A 20,241-nucleotide genomic window follows, 5' to 3' on the forward strand; every position below is an offset into this window, starting at 1 on the left:
TATTTATTGATACTAGATCTTTAATTACAGATACCTGGATTTACACTCCTAAATTGAAACGGTTTCACTGCAATGTACGTGAGTTTCAATGCAGGAGTGTTTGCAGGCCAGAGCAGTTTATCAACATGAAAAAACAGGTAAAATGCAGCTTCAATGCTCTTCTGCTTTTTAAAGCTACTGCACGAATGATTTAAACCTATCACTAAACCAGAGATTTGTCAGAACAGCAGTAGCGAGTGGCTCCTGAGGCAACTCTCAGTAATCTGTGTCTCCGCCCCCTTCGGACCCCTTTGCTCTCAAATCTAACTTAACCCTCCAAACTTCACTACTGCATCAGGATGACCCTCTCCCACGGCACAAACATCGCATCTTTGCAAACAGCCCAGCACCACGTGCCCTTCCCCTCCGCGCCTGCGCAGACTGCTTGTTGACATCCGTGGAAAATTACATCACCGCATCCCACTCGAGCGCTAACGTCAACCTCCCCTCCTCCACCAGAGGCCACGCCCCTCCTTCTCCACACCGACGATGACAACGTCACGTCCCGTCCGCGAGCCTATATAAGGCACTTCCCTCGGCCACCACGTCCCGTTTGGCGGCGGAGTCGACTAGAGTGGGCTATGTCGGTGACAGCGGCCGCGATGGCCGATCCCGAGCAGCGCTGATTCATCGCGCCCCACGCGACGAGCGCCGGAGTGGACGACAAGCCGCCTCCGCCGCAACCTTCGTTTGAAAACAAAAAAACAGCCACCACACTCTTCGACCAAGTTTCTCTTCAGCAACGACCCGTCACCCCATTCACAACAAGTCCGCGCCGTCACTCGGCAGGAGTTCGTGTTTTTTTTATTCCCCTCCCGTCTCGGGGTTATCTCAATGTACGCGCTGGGCGCCTGGGCCGACATGAAGCCAGAGATCAGCGCGGCGGTGGGCTTTATCTGTAAGCTCCTCCGGACCAAGGCGACCGTGGACGAGCGGCAGCTGCAGACCTTCTGCCAGTCGCTGAAGGACCTGCTGGCGGGTGAGTGCGCGGGAGCGGGAGCGAGCCTGCGGGGGGGGGGGGGGGTTGGCGGGAGCGCGCACCGCCTGATCCCAGGACACTGACCCCATTGATGTTTCACTGTGGAGTTGGTCCACGGCGCCGCCCGAGTGTAACTTTCCCCTTTACTCTCCCCTCGCCTATTCCACACGGCAAATCGGGGGCAAATCCCTCCCTGCATATAAATATGGCAGCGATGCAAGTTGGGGTCCACATCAATGCCGAAAGCTTCTGACTACAGGGGAAGTTTCCACACCCAGTAGTTCCAAATAATACCAGCATCACGAAATACAAAACGATTCCCGGCACTTTTAAACAGTTCTTTTGCTCTGTCCCCGATAGTGTTTCTTTTAGAGCTGGTTCACAACGTTGCGTGGACACAATTTATAATTTCCGTTCCGCGAACTATTGCAAAATGGGACTCCGCCACCACTCCCACTCTCCACCCCCCCCCACACACACATTTTGTTGTTAAACATGGGAACGATTTCTCGTTGTGAAGTCGAAGACAGCGAAGTGCCACAGTCTGACAGCGGTGAAGTTTCCAAAGTCCACGTCAAATGCAAAATCTGGCCCCGAAATGCAAACCTGTTCCTTGTTGCTGATTTAATCAATTGTTTAGTATTTGCATGAGAAGGAAAACATTGCAACAAAGAAGCTCATTCATTTTTCGCCCTTTTTTTGTCGCAGACCATTATAAACATCACTGGTTCCCCGAAAAGCCCTGCAAAGGCTCCGGCTACCGGTGCATTCGGATCAACCATAAAATGGATCCGTTGATCTGGAAGGCGGCGAGCCGGATCGGACTGAGCAACGAGCAAGTTTACGAACTGCTGCCGAGCGAGCTTACACTCTGGGTCGACCCTTACGAGGTGTCTTACCGGATCGGCGAAGACGGCTCGATCTGCGTGCTGTACGAGGCGCACCCGATGGTGGACGGCAGCCGGACGAGTTGCAAGGACGAGTTACTGATGGGCAGGACCAGCCCTTGCAAAACCTTCAGCATGATGACAGTGTCAAGTTAGGGCTGCATTGCAAATGGCCAGTGTGGGGGAGGGGGAGGTTGTCCTGAGAGGGAGGAGAGGAGGAAGGCTTCCCTTGGAGACCCACACCGGGCTTTGCTTTGGAGTTGATTGCACCTCTTGAATGTTAAGGGGAAGCCGTGTAGCTCTCACAGGCTGTGTGTGTCTTTTTAAAACTGGGGCACATTTCATCTTCTACCAAATCAAACCAAAATTTGTATGTCTATAGAAAGAAGGGGAATTGAAAACTGCCAACTGTTTGTACCCATAACTCAGTATTTTGACATTTGGCAATTTGCTTTTTAGAAATACAGTGGATTTTGGTTAATTGGGACCTATCAGGACCAGTGCATTTTGGCCCAAGTAAATGGTTGTCGCAATTAGCTAAAGTTTCATAACAATTGTTAAAAGGGTATAAAAAAGACAAACTACCACTTAATTGAGTAACAAATTATGTATTTAAGTGAAATACAGAACAAATGAATGTTGCAGTACTATAAAACTATTACTAATAGCAACAGAGGATTTCAAAAAGTGTGTTCTTTTGATTGAGCAAAAGCAGCGGAGACAGTGCATATAGTCCTTTCGATGATTGCATCCTCCAAATTTTCATTTTTCATTGTGACATTCGAGATGATTGTCGACACCTTTGTAATTCCTAACATGAAGTAGTGAAATTGTTTGATTTTTCACATGTGGCCATTTCTGGCATCTCCATGCCTGAATGCTTGAAACTACAGTGAGCAAAACAGTTCTGAATTGTCTTACTACTTCTTGCCAACTATCAATGGCAAAAGTTACTGCTATTTGAATACAAACATGCAACTGACACTATTTAAAGTGTTCAATCTAAGCACTGTGTAGGGTCTTAACAGCCACACAATTGTTTTGCCACACCCTACGTAGAATGTTCGGCAACAATTAAATGGCATATTGTGCCAAATAAAGAGTATCAAAGGGCTATTTTCTTGATTAGTTTTTGCGCTCGTAAGAGTTGTCCCAATAAGCAGCTGTCACGATTAACCGATGGGCCAATTAACTGGAATCCACTGTACTTTGAAATTGAGGATGGGTGGTAATTCTTGTCCTTTAGATTGGGTTTAACAGCCTTTGTCCAGTTCTTAAGAGCACACTGCTCTTTAACATTTGACTACTCTCCTTTGGATTATCTGTACATTACTAGCCTAGGGTTTTGTTTTTAAGCACTGTTACAGTGAAGTGGATTCTTGTCCTCTGTGACCAGGTAGCCTCACAAATATTGAATTTGTGAATTCTATTTTGACCATCTCTTGATATTTGCTAAATTATGAACTGCTGTAAATTTGTACAGTTCATGTACATGGTGGCGAAAGTTGTACAGATTTCTATTTTGCAAGAGAAAATTTTTGTCTTCTATTGTAATAAAATGTTTCCTATCTTGCCATTTTAACAAAACAAGAAATTGGCCTCTGTGTTTGGTTTTGGAATGGGAGAGTATTTGCAGCACATCTCCACGTACAGTATTCCACATGAATTTACTAAATTCGGTGCAAGTCACAGCTAGTGCTATGTTTAAAATTGCATTGCCCCAAACAAGTTTATTTTTGAGAGCTGTGGCCGGCCGGAATTGTCAGCACTTGGAATTGGTTAACTTTGGACATGGTCTGGCTACAAGGAAAACCTCTCATCCCAGACATTCTTTTTAAAAGAAAACTTTGGTGGATTTTTGAGCATCAAAAGTAGATTCCTACTTTTCCTACTTTTGATTGTCGTGGATTTTGGGGAATTCAGATGTTCTGTTGGACAAGGTAGCATTAAATGCTTGTTGGTGTGAAGATCAGCCTTTGAAGTAGGCAAGTCTGAGCATGTCGGGTCTTGCTGTTCAGCTTTCTCAGTCCCAGAAAGGGGCTGATTATTAACGGCTTGCTCCCGTTGGTAATCCTTGTGTCTTCCTGATCCCCTCTCCCCAACAATTTCTTCAAGCTTGGATATACTTTCCAGTCTTGTAAGCACATGCACAACATACAAGATCACATTTCACATCTCTGGCACATAAGATCCATTGCATCGCAAAGTGGCATCGAATGATACTGGCACTTCACTGAGCTCCCCCCCTCCCCTGGATCTGTGATGGATATCGACCCCTTTCTTTCAGTGAGCAGACCGGCTCAGGACACACTTCAAACATCTGTTTATCTGGCGGCTTCTGGTAAGCTTTCAATTTTATTTTTTTTAGACTAGTCCTAAAGGAAAGTCAGGGAAGAATTGTGTGGCAGGGAGTAATCCATTATACAAGGTGAAGTGCCTTTCCTTAGTGGCATCTATTTTGATAGAACAATGGTAAGATTACAATGCTTTAGATAGGGGTGTGTGCATCTATAATAGATGCTCTTTCCATTTCTGGTTATGTTAAAAGTCACTGGGGACTGTCTGTTAGTCTTGTAGGAAACAGAAACTGATAAGACTAATTTCCACTTCCCACACCAGCCACGCAGCAAGGCAGTAGTTCTTAATGCATTTGACATTGTGGGTCACACTTGTAGCTCTCTTATTGTATGCTGCACCCACAGTTTACTTCCTTTGTTATCTAACAGTAATTGATTTTAAATTAATCTGATATTTTTCTAATTTTTTGGGGGGTGGGGGAATGGAGCTGATGGTGAAGTGGAATTATTATACAAATTTACTATGTCTCATCAGTTTCCCCAAATGTTGACAGTTAGGAATGTGTGCAGGACAGTTGTCATCTTAAATTTGTTCTATCATTCACAGAGATCATGTTCTACATTGACCTAGGTACAAAAACTGCTGCGTGGCATCTGTTGAAAGGGAAACCATGGATGTTTCTGACTGACAGGTGTTTGACTTTTAACTGATTCTTTCCTTAGTTGCTGCCTAAACTCTGTTTAAATTTAAAGTTTTGGGCAACTGCAATGAAATAATTCTGTTCTGAATTTCCAGCATCTGCAATTTTGATTTCCAAAAGCCTACATTTGTCCTTCATCCTTCATGTTTGGTGATCAAAAATTCGCATCTTGCATCCTGATTTGAGGAAAGTCAGATGTTTTTATGTAAATGTGAAAGGTTTTGCCAGTGTTTACTGAAATGACAACGAGCCCTTTGATTTACATTGAGCAGCCTTTTGTAGTCTAGAGTGGACTGAACAAGAACAGGGAGCAATTGCTACTGAAGCTACTGTCTTTGCAAGAGTCCGTAAAGGACAATCTAGTTTAAATATAGTTTGAAGGCATTGAGAAATGTTCAAAGTAAATTAAAGTTACTGCATACAACTCTAAGATTTGTTTTCTTGTGAGCATACTCAGTAAAGCCAAGGACCCTAATCGAATCAATGAAAGACCACACCAAAAGGACAGACAACACCTAATGTGCAAAAGACGACAAACTGCAAATGCAAAAATAAATAAATAAACAATAAATATTGAGAACATGAGATGTAGAATCCCTGAAAGTGAGTCCATAGGTTGTGGGAACAGTTTGGTGAAGGGGTGGATGAAGTTATCCCCACTGGAATACATTTTGATACACAGTATAAAATATTAACTTACAAGCAGAAACATTTACAGACAGTTGCCAGGCTGCAAAGTTCAAAATATTTTTATTATCAAAGTACATGTATGTCACTATATACAATTCTGAGATAACATTTTCTTGTGGGCATACTCAATAAATCCAATAGCCATTATAGAATCAATGAAAGACTGCACCAACTGTGTACTTCCAGTGTGCAAAAGACAACAAACTGTAAAAGCAAGAAGAGAAATAAGCAATAAATAAGTTTGTGCATAGTTTTTCCCAAATGTTATTGTATTTCTTTATTATCCTGTAAATGCCTGCAAGAAAATGAATTTCAAGGCAGTATATGATGAGACTAATATACTCTCAAAATAAATTTATTTTGAGCTTTGAATATTGAAAAATGCCCAATATTGTTGCCTAGTACTTGAATGCTATAGAAAATGGCCAGACCTTTGCTTTTGAAGATTATCATTGATGATTGGTTTTCCATTTGATGTATTAGTGGGCACTTATGATGAAATTGTGTTTGGAGATGACACTCCTGGGTTTCAGTTGTAGTTGCAATTGTCCAATTCTTAAACTTGCCTTGTTATCCAAGGCTGTGCTTCAATGAAAAACATGGTAGATGACACTGAAAATAAAGCTGCATCACTTAAGAGGATGCAGGTGGTGCCCTCCATTTTGAGAGCAGAATTAAAGGGCAAAAATAAGCATTTGCTGGAGAACGCACTGCACTTGAATAAGGTGTATAAGATGATCTGAGGCATAAATCTAGTGGATAGCTGGAGACTTGCCCAAGGTAGAAATGACTAATATGAGGGGGCATAATTTTAAGGGTGTTTAGAGGAGTGTATGGGGGGGGGGGTGTTGGAGGTGTTTTTTTAGTGGTAGGTGCATGGAACACACTACCAGGAGTGGCAGAGGCAGATACATTAGGGCCATTAAGAAATCCTTGGGTAGGCATCTGGATGATAGAAAAATGTAAGAGGGAAGAGTTAGAGTAGGTTAATAATATGGGCTCCAATGTGCTCGTTCTATGTTGAGATCTTTCATTTGCAATGTTAGCAACCTGAGGACCTGTGCACAGCGGGTGGTCATAAACAATGGATCTTGACACAAAGCTTTTCTGAAGGTTTTTTAAGCAAAGGCATAAGGAAGCAAGGAAAGGCCTTTGGTCCTTTATGCTTATTCTGCTGTTTTAATCAGTTCATGATTGATGTTTGCCTCAGTGCTAATTTTGTGCACTAGCCTCTAAAAGCTTTGATCCTATTGTTAGCATCACCATGGTTGTGGAGTCTCTCTCTGTTGTTCTGAATTGATACTTAATTTTAAGTATTGGTGTTAAATTATGTTTTGGCCCGAGGCACAAAATGCAGTCTGTGTAATTTTCAATACAGAAAAAGGTACATCCTGCTATGTCGCTTTCTGAATATTGTACTGGTGAGTATGAGGGTTATAGAGAGGGTTGCAGGCATTTTTCCATGGAGAATTGGAGAGACTGGAACTAGAGGTCATAGGTTAAGGGTGGAAAATTTAGATATTTCAGAGGAACTTGAGGGGAAACTTCACTCAGAGTGGAATGAGCTGTCAGCAGAAGTGGTGAATTCGAGTTCAATTGCAACATTGAGGAAGTTTGGATGAGTATGTGGATGTATTTGGATGTATATGGGTATGGAGAGCTACAGTTCAGGTTTGGGTCGATAGGAATAAGCAGGGTAACAGTTCGGCATGGATTACATGGATTGAAGGCCCTATTTCTGTCCTGTGATAGTCTGTGACGCAGCCCAGATTTTGAGCATGTTCAGGGTGGGTGACAGATGAATGCAAGGCTGAAAAGTTTCTTGGTAATATAATGGGCTGCAACACTGCAGGTGTAAATAAGACCCGTGATGCCAATGAATTTGGAACCAAAGTGGGGCCACCATTAATGAGCTGTTCTAAAGTTATGCTGAACCTGTAAAAGTCGAATATCCAAAATTATTAGCTCATTTAAAATTGTTTCAGCCATTGAAGCCTCTAGCATTAATGGGCTGTGGAAACATTTTGGTGCTCAGGCAGAATTTGAGGGACTTAATATTTGAATGTTTTGATGTTGCTGTCATATCCTGACGTGGCCATTAGTAACTTGATGGGGATTGGGGGTGGGGTACATTGAGGTGTCATGCAGCAAAAATGTTTTTGATTACACCAGGAGATCAGAACATATGGATCAAATAATTATCAGCGTCATGGAAAAATCACGATTTATGCGAACTGCAAAATGATGAAGCAAACATGCTTTGGTTGAAGGCCAAATGCTGATGAGTTCTTCAGCAATGTGCAAATTCGTAAAGACTGGGTTGTCTTAGAATTCAGAATAAAGTTTTTAACATAATATGATTTCATGGCAGCTTCTTTGATCATTGATCCTCCATTTAAGCGGTGGAAGTGTGAAATGATGTAAATTCTTCCCTAATGAGATTCTACAGATGCTGGAAATCTAGACAGGCAGCATCTATGGAGAGAAATAAAGAATCGAGATTTCTAGCCATGACTGGACTTTGACCCCAAGATAACCTCTGTTCCTCCACACTGCTAGGAATCCAATTATTAAGCCTGTACTCTACCTTCAAGTTGATTTTTCTAAAACATATCACTTTACTCTTCTGGATGAAACTTTATCTGTCACTCATGGAACCTGCGACCCTGCAGGTGCTGGATATCCAGAGGTGGTGTGCTTCAGATAAGATTTGGGCCATAAAGACATGAGAGCAGATTAGGTCATTCTGACATTGTGTCACCTTCACCATTGGATCATGGCTGATTTATTGTCCCTCTAACCCTATCTGCATTTGGGATGGATGAAGAAGATTTTCAGGCATTAATTTGAAGAGTCCAGTAGGCTTCTCATTACCTTGGTCTACATAACTAAATGGCTTGTCTGAGTGTTATCACACTGGTGTTTATTGGAGTCTCAGAAAATTGCCATAGTGACTATATCCAGTGAAGTTCTTTACAGATGTTCTTCATTAGTCAAAAGACAAAAGCAAAGTTAATGGTGTGGATGACAATGAAGAAAGTTGTCTAAGGTCATAGCAGGATCTTGATCAATTGGGAAAATGGGCAAAGGAATGGTAGGTGGCATTTAACTCTGGTAGGGCAGATGCTAGCAATCCAGGGCAACACAAACACAATGCTGGAGGAACTCAACATCTCAGGCAGCATCTATGGAAATGAATAAACAAGGGAGTTGAGAAAAAGGACCGCAAAGGTAGTAATCTCGGGATTACTGCCTGTGCCACGCGACAGTGAGAGTAGGAATGCGATGAGGTGGAGGATAAATGCGTGGCTGAGGGATTGGAGCAGGGGGCAGGGATTCAAGTTTTTGGATCATTGGGACCTCTTTTGGCGCAGGTGTGACCTGTACAAAAAGGACGGGTTACACTTAAATCCTCGGGGGACCAATATCCTGGCAGGGAGATTAGCGGGGGCTACTGAGGTGACTTTAAACTAGAATGGTTGGGGGGTGGGAATCAAATTAAAGCGGCTAGGTGTGAGGGGGTTAGTTCACAACAGAGGGATGGGAACCAGTGCAGAGAGACAGAGGGGTGTAAAGTGAGCGTAGAAGCAAAAAGTACAAAGGGGAAAAGTAAAAGTGGCAGGCCGACAAATCCAGGGCAAGCATTAAAAAGGGCTAAGAGAGTTGTAAAAGAGTGCCTGAAGGCTTTATGTGTCAATGCAAGGAGCATTCGTAATAAGGTGGATGAATTGAAAGTGCAGATTGTTATTAATGATTATGATATAGTTGGGATCACAGAGACATGGCTCCAGGGTGACCAGGGATGGGAGCTCAACGTTCAGGGATATTCAATATTCAGGAGGGATAGACACGAAGGAAGGGGAGGTGGGGTGGCGTTGCTGGTTAAAAAAGAGATTAACGCAATAGAAAGGAAGGACATAAGCCGGGAAGATGTGGAATCGATATGGGTAGAGCTGCGTAACACTAAGGGGCAGAAGACGCTGGTGGGAGTTGTGTACAGGCCACCTAACAGTAGTAGTGAGGTCGGAGATGGTATTAAACAGGAAATTAGAAATGTGTGCAATAAAGGAACAGCAGTTATAATGGGTGACTTCAATCTACATGTAGACTGGGTGAACCAAATTGGTAAAGGTGCTGAGGAAGAGGATTTCTTGGAATGTATGCGGGATGGTTTTTTGAACCAACATGTCGAGGAACCGACTAGAGAGCAGGCTATTCTGGACTGGGTTTTGAGCAATGAGGAAGGGTTAATTAGCGATCTTGTCGTGAGAGGCCCCTTGGGTAAGAGTGACCATAATATGGTGGAATTCTTCATTAACATGGAGAGTGACGTAGTTAATTCAGAAACAAAGGTTCTGAACTTAAAGAGGGGTAACTTTGAAGGTATGAGACATGAATTAGCTAAGATAGACTGGCAAATGACACTTCAAGGATTGACGGTGGATATGCAATGGCAGGCATTTAAAGGTTGCATGGATGAACTACAACAATTGTTCATCCCAGTTTGGCAAAAGAATAAATCAAGGAAGGTAGTGCACCCGTGGCTGACAAGAGAAATTAGGGATAGTATCAATTCCAAAGAAGTAGCATACAAATTAGCCAGAGAAAGTGGCTCACCTGAGGACTGGGAGAAATTCAGAGTTCAGCAGAGGAGGACAAAGGGCTTAATTAGGAAGGGGAAAAAAGATTATGAGAGAAAACTGGCAGAGAACATAAAAACGGACTGTAAAAGCTTTTATAGATATGTAAAAAGGAAAAGACTGATAAAGACAAATGTAGGTCCCCTGCAAACAGAAACAGGTGAATTGATTATGGGGAGCAAGGACATGGCAGACCAATTGAATAATTACTTTGGTTCTGTCTTCACTAAGGAGGACATAAATAATCTTCCAGAAATAGTAAGGGACAGAGGGTCCAGTGAGATGGAGGAACTGAGCGAAATACATGTTAGTAGGGAAGTGGTGTTAGGTAAATTGAAGGGATTGAAGGCAGATAAATCCCCAGGGCCAGATGGTCTGCATCCCAGAGTGCTTAAGGAAGTGGCCCAAGAAATAGTGGATGCATTAGTGATAATTTTTCAAAACTCGTTAGATTCTGGACTAGTTCCTGAGGATTGGAGGGTGGCTAATGTAACCCCACTTTTTAAAAAAGGAGGGAGAGAGAAACCGGGGAATTATAGGCCGGTTAGCCTAACGTCGGTGGTGGGGAAACTGCTGGAGTCAGTTATCAAGGATGTGATAACAGCACATTTGGAAAGCGGTGAAATGATCGGACAAAGTCAGCATGGATTTGTGAAAGGAAAATCATGTCTGACGAATCTCATAGAATTTTTTGAGGATGTAACTAGTAGAGTGGATAGGGGAGAACCAGTGGATGTGGTATATTTGGATTTTCAAAAGGCTTTTGACAAGGTCCCACATAGGAGATTAGTGTGCAAACTTAAAGCACACGGTATTGGGGGTAAGGTATTGGTGTGGGTGGAGAATTGGTTAGCAGACAGGAAGCAAAGAGTGGGAATAAACGGGACCTTTTCAGAATGGCAGGCGGTGACTAGTGGGGTACCGCAAGGCTCAGTGCTGGGACCCCAGTTGTTTACAATATATATTAATGACTTGGATGAGGGAATTAAATGCAGCATCTCCAAGTTTGCGGATGACACGAAGCTGGGTGGCAGTGTTAGCAGTGAGGAGGATGCTAAGAGGATGCAGGGTGACTTGGATAGGTTGGGTGAGTGGGCAAACTCATGGCAGATGCAATTTAATGTGGATAAATGTGAAGTTATCCACTTTGGTGGCAAAAATAGGAAAACAGATTATTATCTGAATGGTGGCCGATTAGGAAAAGGGGAGGTGCAACGAGACCTGGGTGTCATTATACACCAGTCATTGAAAGTGGGCATGCAGGTACAGCAGGCGGTGAAAAAGGCGAACGGTATGCTGGCATTTATAGCGAGAGGATTCGAGTACAGGAGCAGGGAGGTACTACTGCAGTTGTACAAGGCCTTGGTGAGACCACACCTGGAGTATTGTGTGCAGTTTTGGTCCCCTAATCTGAGGAAAGACATCTTTGCCATAGAGGGAGTACAAAGAAGGTTCACCAGATTGATTCCTGGGATGGCAGGTCTTTCATATGAAGAAAGACTGGATGAACTGGGCTTGTACTCGTTGGAATTTAGAAGATTGAGGGGGGATCTGATTGAAACGTATAAGATCCTAAAGGGATTGGACAGGCTAGATGCAGGAAGATTGTTCCCGATGTTGGGGAGGTCTAGAACGAGGGGTCACAGTTTGAGGATAGAGGGGAAGCCTTTTAGGACAGAGATTAGGAAAAACTTCTTCACACAGAGAGTGGTGAATCTGTGGAATTCTCTGCCACAGCAAACTGTTGAGGCCAGTTCATTAGCTATGTTTAAAAGGAAGTTAGATATGGCCCTTGTGGCTTCAGGGGTCAGGGGGTATGGAGGGAAGGCTGGGTTCTGAGTTGGATGATCAGCCATGATCATAATAAATGGCGGTGCAGGCTCGAAGGGCCGAATGGCCTACTCCTGCACCTATTTTCTATGTTTCTATGTTTCTATTTGATGTTTCGGGCTGAGAACCTACATCAGGATATGGAAAGGGAGGGGAGGAGTACAAGCTAGAAGATGATAGGTGAAGCCAGGTGGATGGGGGAGGGGGAGGAGGAAAAAGTAAAGGGCTGGACAAGAAGGATTATGATAGGAAAGTAGTCTATGTGAGAAAGGGAAGGAGGAGGGGTACTGGTGGAGATGTTAGGAGAGGAAGAGGTAAGATGGCCAGAGTGGGGAAATTAAGAAAAGGGAAGGGGGTGGGGGGGGGGAGAGAACTGATCTAAAACCTTCTTACTCATATGTCTTTGGAAAATGGGAGGAAGCCACGTGGTCATGGGGGTGGGGTGGAAAATGTGCAAAACTGTGTATAAACTACAGTGGGGAAATGAATCACTGACACTAATAGCTTCACACCAACTACTAAACTACCATGCTGCTCCTACATCAATGTGCATCAGTTGGTGTGAGTACTTTGTTTGCAATGAGAAGGCAGGAGAAATTGCCCTGCAGGTAAAGCATTAGTTGTTCAGTTGAACGGTGAACAATTTGGATTTGCAACAAGGAAAGATTCTGTGGTTCAAAGTAAATTTATTATCAAAGTGCATATGTCACCATATTCAACCCTGAGATTCATTTTCTTGCAGGCATACTCAAATCTATAATTGAATAATAACCATAACAGAATCATTGAAAAACTGCACCAACTTGGTGTTCAACCAGTGTACAAAAGACAAAAAACTGTAAATAGAAAAGGAAATAAATAAATAAGCAATAATTATCAAGCATGTGTTGGGCACGTGGCCAAGTGGTTCGTCTAGTGATCTGAAGCTCACTAGTTCGCGCCTCAGCTGTGGCAGCGTGTTTGTGTCCTTGAGCAAGGCACTTAACCACACATTGCTCTAGTGTCTGTGTGAGGAGTGGCGCCCCACACAGACTTCCAATCTGTGCCCTTGTAAGGTATGAAAATGCCCACTGCAGGCCTCTCATGGTCTGAGTCGACGGTCCCTCCCTCCCCCCATCAAGCGCATGAGGTAGTCCCTGAAAGTGAGTCAATAGGTTATGGGAGCATTTCAATGATGGGGCAAGTGTAGACATCCCCTTTTATTCAGGAACCTGATGGTTGAGGGGTAATAACTGTTCCTGAACCTGGTGATGTGGGACTTGAGGCTGCTGTATCTCCTTCCTGATGGCAGCAGCGAGATGAGGGCATGACCTGGGTAGTGGGGGCCCCTGATGATGCATGCTGCTTTCTTGCGACAGTGTTTTGAGAAGTTGTGGTCAATGATAGGGAGGGCTTTACTGATGATGGACTGGGCTGTTTGTAGGAAGATTGATCCATTGAGTGCCATGATACCAGTGTGTACAAAACAATAGTGAAGCAATTCATCCTGCATGCTGAAAGCCTGCCTGAGAAGAGGAAGGCATACAAAGGACTGCTTGTTGACAGGTGCCTTTGAGGAAGGTAGATCTGAGACTTGGTTTAAATATCAATAGATCAACCAGATGTACACACAATGGTCTGAGTTTAGTTCATGCCTCCCTCCCCCTCCTCCATCTGGTTTGTGGTGAAAGTTGCACAAACACGTGACAGACTGTATCTTGTGTAGTGCGCACATCAAGTGGGTAACTGGCTGGTTGGCTCTGTGTAGGTTGTGGGTTCAAGGCCTGTTCCAGAGTTCAAAACACACACACATCTATGACGCTCCAATCCACTGCTGAAGGGTTCTGAGGTGCTGATGAGAATTTACACTGAGGTTCCTTAAGCTTTCAGATGAATCTAAAAATTGACATAACATTTTTCAAGCCCAAGAGATTCTGCAGATACAGTACTGGAAATCTCAGACAGACACACACACACCCACATCAGCTTGGAGAGGTATAAAGAGCTGACATTTCATGCCTAGACTCTTCATCACAACTGAAAAGGAGGGGGGAAGAAGACACAATAGGAAGGTGGGTGGAGGGGAAAGACTACGACTAGAAGGTGATGAGTGAAACCGGGTAGGGCAAAGGTAGGTGGGTGGGGGAAGAGGGGATGAAGTTAGAAGCTGGGAGATGATGGGGGGAGGGGAGGTAAAGAAATGAAAAACAAGGAATCTGATAGGAGAGGAGATTGGACCATGGGAGAAAGCAAAAGAGGAGGGACATCAGAGGGAGGTGATAGGTGAGAAGAGAAGGGGTGAGAAGGGAGCCAGAACGAGGAATGGATATATTTTGAGCTGCAGGTTCTTTTGGTGATGTCTATCCCTCTGCAATATCATTGGTTTGTGATAAGTGATCACAATTAAAAGTTTTATGTAGAGCACCTTGAGATTTTTGTACGTTGTGGAAGGCACTACAGCAATGAAAGTCAATTAATTTTGGTAGTGTGCTTCAAAACATGATTTACCTTGACATTAGCTTCAGCACAAACTCACGAGGGGGAGGAGGCTTGTTGTCAATGACAGCAGGATATCAAGTGAGGCACGTTTCCCTTTAATACAGGATAATACAGTCTCCTCGCACGCTTTCCATCCGTGCTGGGTTGAGCATTGAGCTGGCAACTTGGCCTCGTGAAAAAACAGACAAATGCTGAAGAAACAACAAGGTTGTTGCCCGATGTGCCTCAAGGCGCAGAAAGGAACAACAACAGGTGCCATGATCGATTGGCAGAGCAGATTCAATGGGCCAAAGGGCCTAATTCTGATGTCTTGTGTCTCAATTCCAACTGGAGGCCAGAGGTCAGTGGAGTTCTGCTGGGACCCTGCTGTATGTGATTTTATTAATGACTTGGATGAGGGAGTGCAAAAATGAATTAATAAGTTTGCAGATGCCATGAAGTTTGGTGCTGTCATGTACAGTAGAAGGTTATTGAGGGTTACATTGGGACATGGATAGGATGCCGGGCTGGGATGAGAAGTGGCAGATGGTATTTAATCCAGAAAAGTGTGAAATGATTCACTTTGGAAGGTCAAATTTGAAGGCGGAGTACAAGGATAATGGCAGTATTCAGAGCAGTGTGGAGGAACAGAGGGAATCTTGCTGTCAAAGTCTGCAGATGCCTCAAAGTTGATAGGGTGATTAATAAGGTGTATGTTGTGTTGGCCTTCGTTAGGGGATTGAATTCAAGAGTATTAGGTCATTTTGCAACTCTATAAAACTCTGGACCAAACATGGAATATTGTGCTCATTTCTGGTCACTTTTTTTTATAGGAAGGATGACAAAGCTTTAGAGAGGGTGCAGAAGAAATTCGAGGATGCTGGCTGGATTAGAGGGCATTTCTTATGAGGATAAATTGAGTGAGCTTGGGTTTTTGTCTGGAGCAAAGTGACCTGATAGTGATGTACATGATGGTTAGAGGCTTTGACGGAGTGGACAGGCAGTGCCCTTTTCCCTGGGTGGCAATGGCTAATATGAGAGGCTATTGGAAGAAAGCATGGAGATGGTGTCAGAGTTTGGTTTTTCACACAGAGTGGACGGCTCTGTGGGAGGGGAATCATTAGATTAATCTTGGTGTAGATTAAAAGGTTGGCATAACATTGTGGGCCAGGGGGCCTGTACTGTGCTGAATTGAAAATATTAAAAATATAATAATTCATGTATCTAAATTCTACCTCTGTTATTGTCATTAGCATTTTTGCACTACAGATTGCACTGTTTTCACCATTCTGTTGTATCCTTGTTGCTGTGTTCAGTATTACCATGTAATAATGTTTGCGCTGAGCTTCATCCAGGGAATTTCATTGCACCATGGTGTATACGATGACAAACTAATTAGATCTGACCTGTAGAAGATCAGACATGATAGATACAAGCATTTTTCCCCCTAAACCAAAATATTAGAATGATAAAATACTCTACCCAATAAGATCATAAGCTGGTGTGAAGGTCTTTGGGGGTAAAATGAGGAATAGATAGAGGGTAGTTGTGATCTGATTGCATCTCTTATGAGCCTGTGAATGTGCTCCCATGTCAAGTTCACAGAGCTGCTGCTTTAGTTTGTAGTTGTAAGTGATTCTGTAATCCTTCTTGAGGGATGATTTCACCAAGTTAATCTTTGGGGAATCCTGCACAAGGGCTCCCAAGTCCCTTTGCGCATCTAACTTTTGAATTTTCTCTCCATTTAGAAAATAGTCTATGCCTTTATGTGCATGAGCATACACTTCACTACACTATATTCCAACAGTCACTTCTTCGCTTTCTCTCCTAAACTAAGTCCTTCTGCAGACTCCCTGCTTCCTCAACACTATTTGCTCCTCCATCTATCTTCATATCATCTCCAAACTTTGCCACTAAGCCATCAACACCCCTGTGGAACACCACTAGTCACCAGCAGCCAACCAGAATAGGCCCCCTTCATTCCCACTCTTTGCCTCCTGCCAGTCAGCCAATTTTCTATCCATGCTAGTATCTTTCCTGTAATACCACGGGCCGTTTCCTTTTACCATGTCAAAGCCCTTCTGTAAATTCAAGTAACAATGTTGACTGAATCCCCGTTGTATATCTAACCTGTTATTTCCTCAAGGAATTCCAACAGATTTGTCAGATAAGATTTCCTCTTAAGGAAACCATGCTGACTTTTGGTGTGCCTTAAAGATGTTGCATCTGGTTTGGTGGGTGGTGGGGGGGGGGCGGTGAAAGGAAGATGTGCATTAGTATATTGCCCTGTGTGACTTTAGGATTGCTCAATGTACCTTGTGTGTAAAAGCTCGTTTGAAAATACTTCACATCATATTAAAAGTTTCTTCCCCCAGTTAGTTGCCATTCCAGTTAGCCACCTTCTGGGCAGAGTCTTTACAAGACGGGTGACCCCAGCCATTATCAAAACTCTTGTCTGCCTGCTGACAGTGGTTGCATAACTAGGACTGGTGATATGCACCAACTGCTCGTACGATCATCCACCACCTGCTCCCATGGTTTCACATGACCCTGTTCAGAGGACTAACCAGGTACCACACCTTGCCCAAGGAGGGGAAAGAGTGCCTTGGTAGAGACGTATCTCCACCCCACCACCCTAATAATTCTTAATTCTTTATAATTATTGAATTTTGTTGTTGCAAGCCATGCGAACACACCACAGCAATTTCTTAATGCATGTAAATGCATATGGCGAATAAATTTGATCCTTGAAGTCTAGTCGTGTTCATGTGTTTACTACTGAGAGTGATTAAATGTTGGATTGAGAAATGAACATTTTTAAAAGCTGCTGGGTGATCTTTTTCTCGGCCTGAGGAAGTGTTTAATATCTCATCCAGGAAAACGGTTGCGATGTTCTCTGTTGGAGGGTTGGGCTGCAGTTTGTGGTTCAGCCTCTGGAGATGGGGGTTCCTGCAGATCAGAGCTGCTGTTCATGAATACCACCACTGTGGGTTACCACTACTGTTATTTGAGCCTATGATTGTGACAGTATTGTGAACAACATAAACACACAGATTCTAAATTTAATCATTTTGGAGAACTGATTAAATCAGCATGGATCACCATCATTGCCTTGAACAAATTTAGTGACCGAAAAACGCGCATCAAAATATCTTTAATGTTCCTGTCGAAGTCTTGCAATGAGATCATTTAATGTTTTAACTGCTCCTTGAAGCTATTAAGGATCAACTTTATTTGCCATATATATTTACATATATTAGGAATTTTCTGTGGTGTCATGCAACAAAAAGTAACATTCAATAATGATAAAAAAAACTAAAGAATTATATAAAAATGTTAATCACGTATTAAAATATGAGCAATGTTATTATTGAATTGAGAGTGCTCATTTAAGTCGAGTTGCTTTTATTTAGTCAGTGTTCTAAGTTTAATTGTTCAATGTTTAAATTAATTGGCTTCACTTTTCAGTTGAGGCTTTTGTCTTGTGCTTGTTCAATAATCTGGGTTAGGTTTGTTTCAAAGGTTTTACTTGCATTTGCATGCTGAGGCAGATGTGTCATGGAGTATTATTTGTGAAACTCTAGTAGCAGTGCGATCACTCGAGTTGAGTTTGATGTTCTCCTAAGGAGTGTCTATAGGGGGGTTTTCAGAAAGCTGTATAGTTCCACAGATTTCCAGGATTTGGGGTGGATTCCCTTAATGGAGAATGACTATGTATGAAACACACTCAAAATGCTGGAGGAACTCAGCAGGCCAGGCAGCATCTATGGAAAGGAGTATAGTTGATGTTTCAGCCCGAGACCCATTCTCAGGACTGGAGAAAAAAGATGAGGAGTTAGAATTAGAAGGTGTGGGGAGGGAGGAAGGTAATAGGTGAAACCGGGAGGGGGAGGGGTGAAGTAAAAAGCTGGGAATTTGATTGGTGAAAGAGATACAGGGCTGGAGAAGGGGGAGTCTGATAGGAGAGAACAAAAGGCCATGGAAGAAAGAAAAAGGGGGAGGAGCACTGGGGGAGGTGATAGGCAGGTAAGGAGATGAGGTGAGAGAGGGAAAAGGGAGTGGGGAATGGTGAAGGGAGGCATTACCGGTTGGAGGAACAACACCTCATATTCTGTTTAGGTTGCCTCCATCCTGATGGCATGAACATCGATTTCTCAAACCCCCCCAACCCGCCTCCCGTCACCATTCTCCAACCCCTTTATCCCTCACTCACCTTATCTCCTTGCCTGCCGATCACCTTCCTCTGGTGCTCCTCCCCATTTTCTTTCTTCCATGGCCTTCTGTGCTCTCCTATCAGATTACCCCTACTCTTGCCCTGTATCTCTTTCAACTACCCAGCTCTTTACTTCACCCCCACCTCCCGGTTTAATCTATCGCCTTGTGTTTCTTCCTCCTGTTCCCCACCTTCTAACTCTTGACTCCTCATCTTTTTTCTCCATTCTGATGAAGGGTCTCGGTCCGAAACGTTGACTGTACTCTTTTCCATAGATACTGCCTGGCCTGCTGAGTTCCTCCAGCATTTTGTGTGTGTTGCTCAGATTTCCAACATCTACAGATTTTCTCTTGTTTTAACTGTGCATGATTTTGTTTCAACATGGCGAGGCTGATGCATGGGCAACTTCCACATGACCCTTGACAGATGGCCGTCAGGGTCCAGTGGCATGGGATGCAAGGTGACTGGGGACCCTTCACTGCTGTTATGATGGGTCATCATCTTCCACCAGCTCAGCTGTTGAATGGATTGCTCTTTGTCTAGCGGTCTTTCATTGATTCTGTTATGTTGATTATTCTATCATGGATTTATTGTCTATGCCCTCAAGAAAATGAAATGGTGACATATATGTACTTTGATAATAAATTTACTTTGAAGCTTCAACCGCCTGCTTGGCCTTACTGCCATGGGTGACCCTACTAGGAGCTAAACTCCAGGCGACATCGCTGTCGGGATCTCAGGAGTTCATGGGCCTCTCCACCGTGACAAGGTGACGATTTTCAGAGAGGACCAATATAAAACTCTAGGCCTCATCTGAAGTATTGCATTCAATACCGGTCCCCCCTTTTTGGGTAGGATATGAAGTGCTATGGAGAGAGGGTGCAGAGGAGATTTGCCAGGATGCTGCCTTGGATTAGAGGGTATGAGCTATAAGGACAGGCTGGACAGAATAAGTCTGCTTTCTCTGGAGCGGTGGAAGCTGATGGGAAGCAAAAGTTTGGATTCTCAGTCTTTTTCCCAGGGTCGCAGTGCCTAATATCAGTAGGCATGCATTCAAAGGAAATAACTAGAGCAATTTTATTTTATGTTATGGTGGTGGGTGCCTGAAATTTCCTACCAAGGGAGGCAGATAAGGCAAGCGTTTAGGAGATGCTTGGATAAGTACATGGATATGCAGAGTGTGGATGGATATGGACCATGTACAGGCAGATGGGGTTTGGTGTCATTAGTTTAGTAGGTTAATGCAACACTGTGGGCTGAAGGGCCTGGCCCTGTGCTGTGATGTTTAATGTTCAATGTCCAGCTGTTTATGAGGATATTATTTCAAGGTGAGCTCCAGAAATGTGAACATCAGTGCATATGTTGATATTGCCATTGTGCTGCACTGTTATGTGTAATGCTTTTATGTGTGGCCTTGTGTGCTGTTCCAGGTGGATGGAAAGGTGCAGACAATGGTCATCACATTAACAGGGATGTGTAGAGAGAGTGCAGGAACGATTTTAGCAGTG

General features: G+C 43.5%; 1 protein-coding gene across 1 annotated transcript; it reads left to right on the top strand.

The window, feature by feature from the left end:
• Positions 1–572: 572 nt before the first annotated feature.
• On the top strand, positions 573–3,509 carry btg1 (B-cell translocation gene 1, anti-proliferative). Its single transcript, XM_063058375.1, has 2 exons — positions 573–1,018; positions 1,727–3,509. The coding sequence occupies exons 1-2, from the start codon at positions 874–876 to the stop codon at positions 2,059–2,061; spliced, it is 480 nt and encodes a 159-aa protein (XP_062914445.1). The 5' UTR covers positions 573–873; the 3' UTR covers positions 2,062–3,509.
• Positions 3,510–20,241: the final 16,732 nt, after the last annotated feature.

The sequence above is a fragment of the Mobula hypostoma genome, chromosome 9, assembly GCF_963921235.1.
Source record: "Mobula hypostoma chromosome 9, sMobHyp1.1, whole genome shotgun sequence".
NCBI classification, from domain to species: Eukaryota; Metazoa; Chordata; class Chondrichthyes; order Myliobatiformes; family Myliobatidae; genus Mobula; species Mobula hypostoma.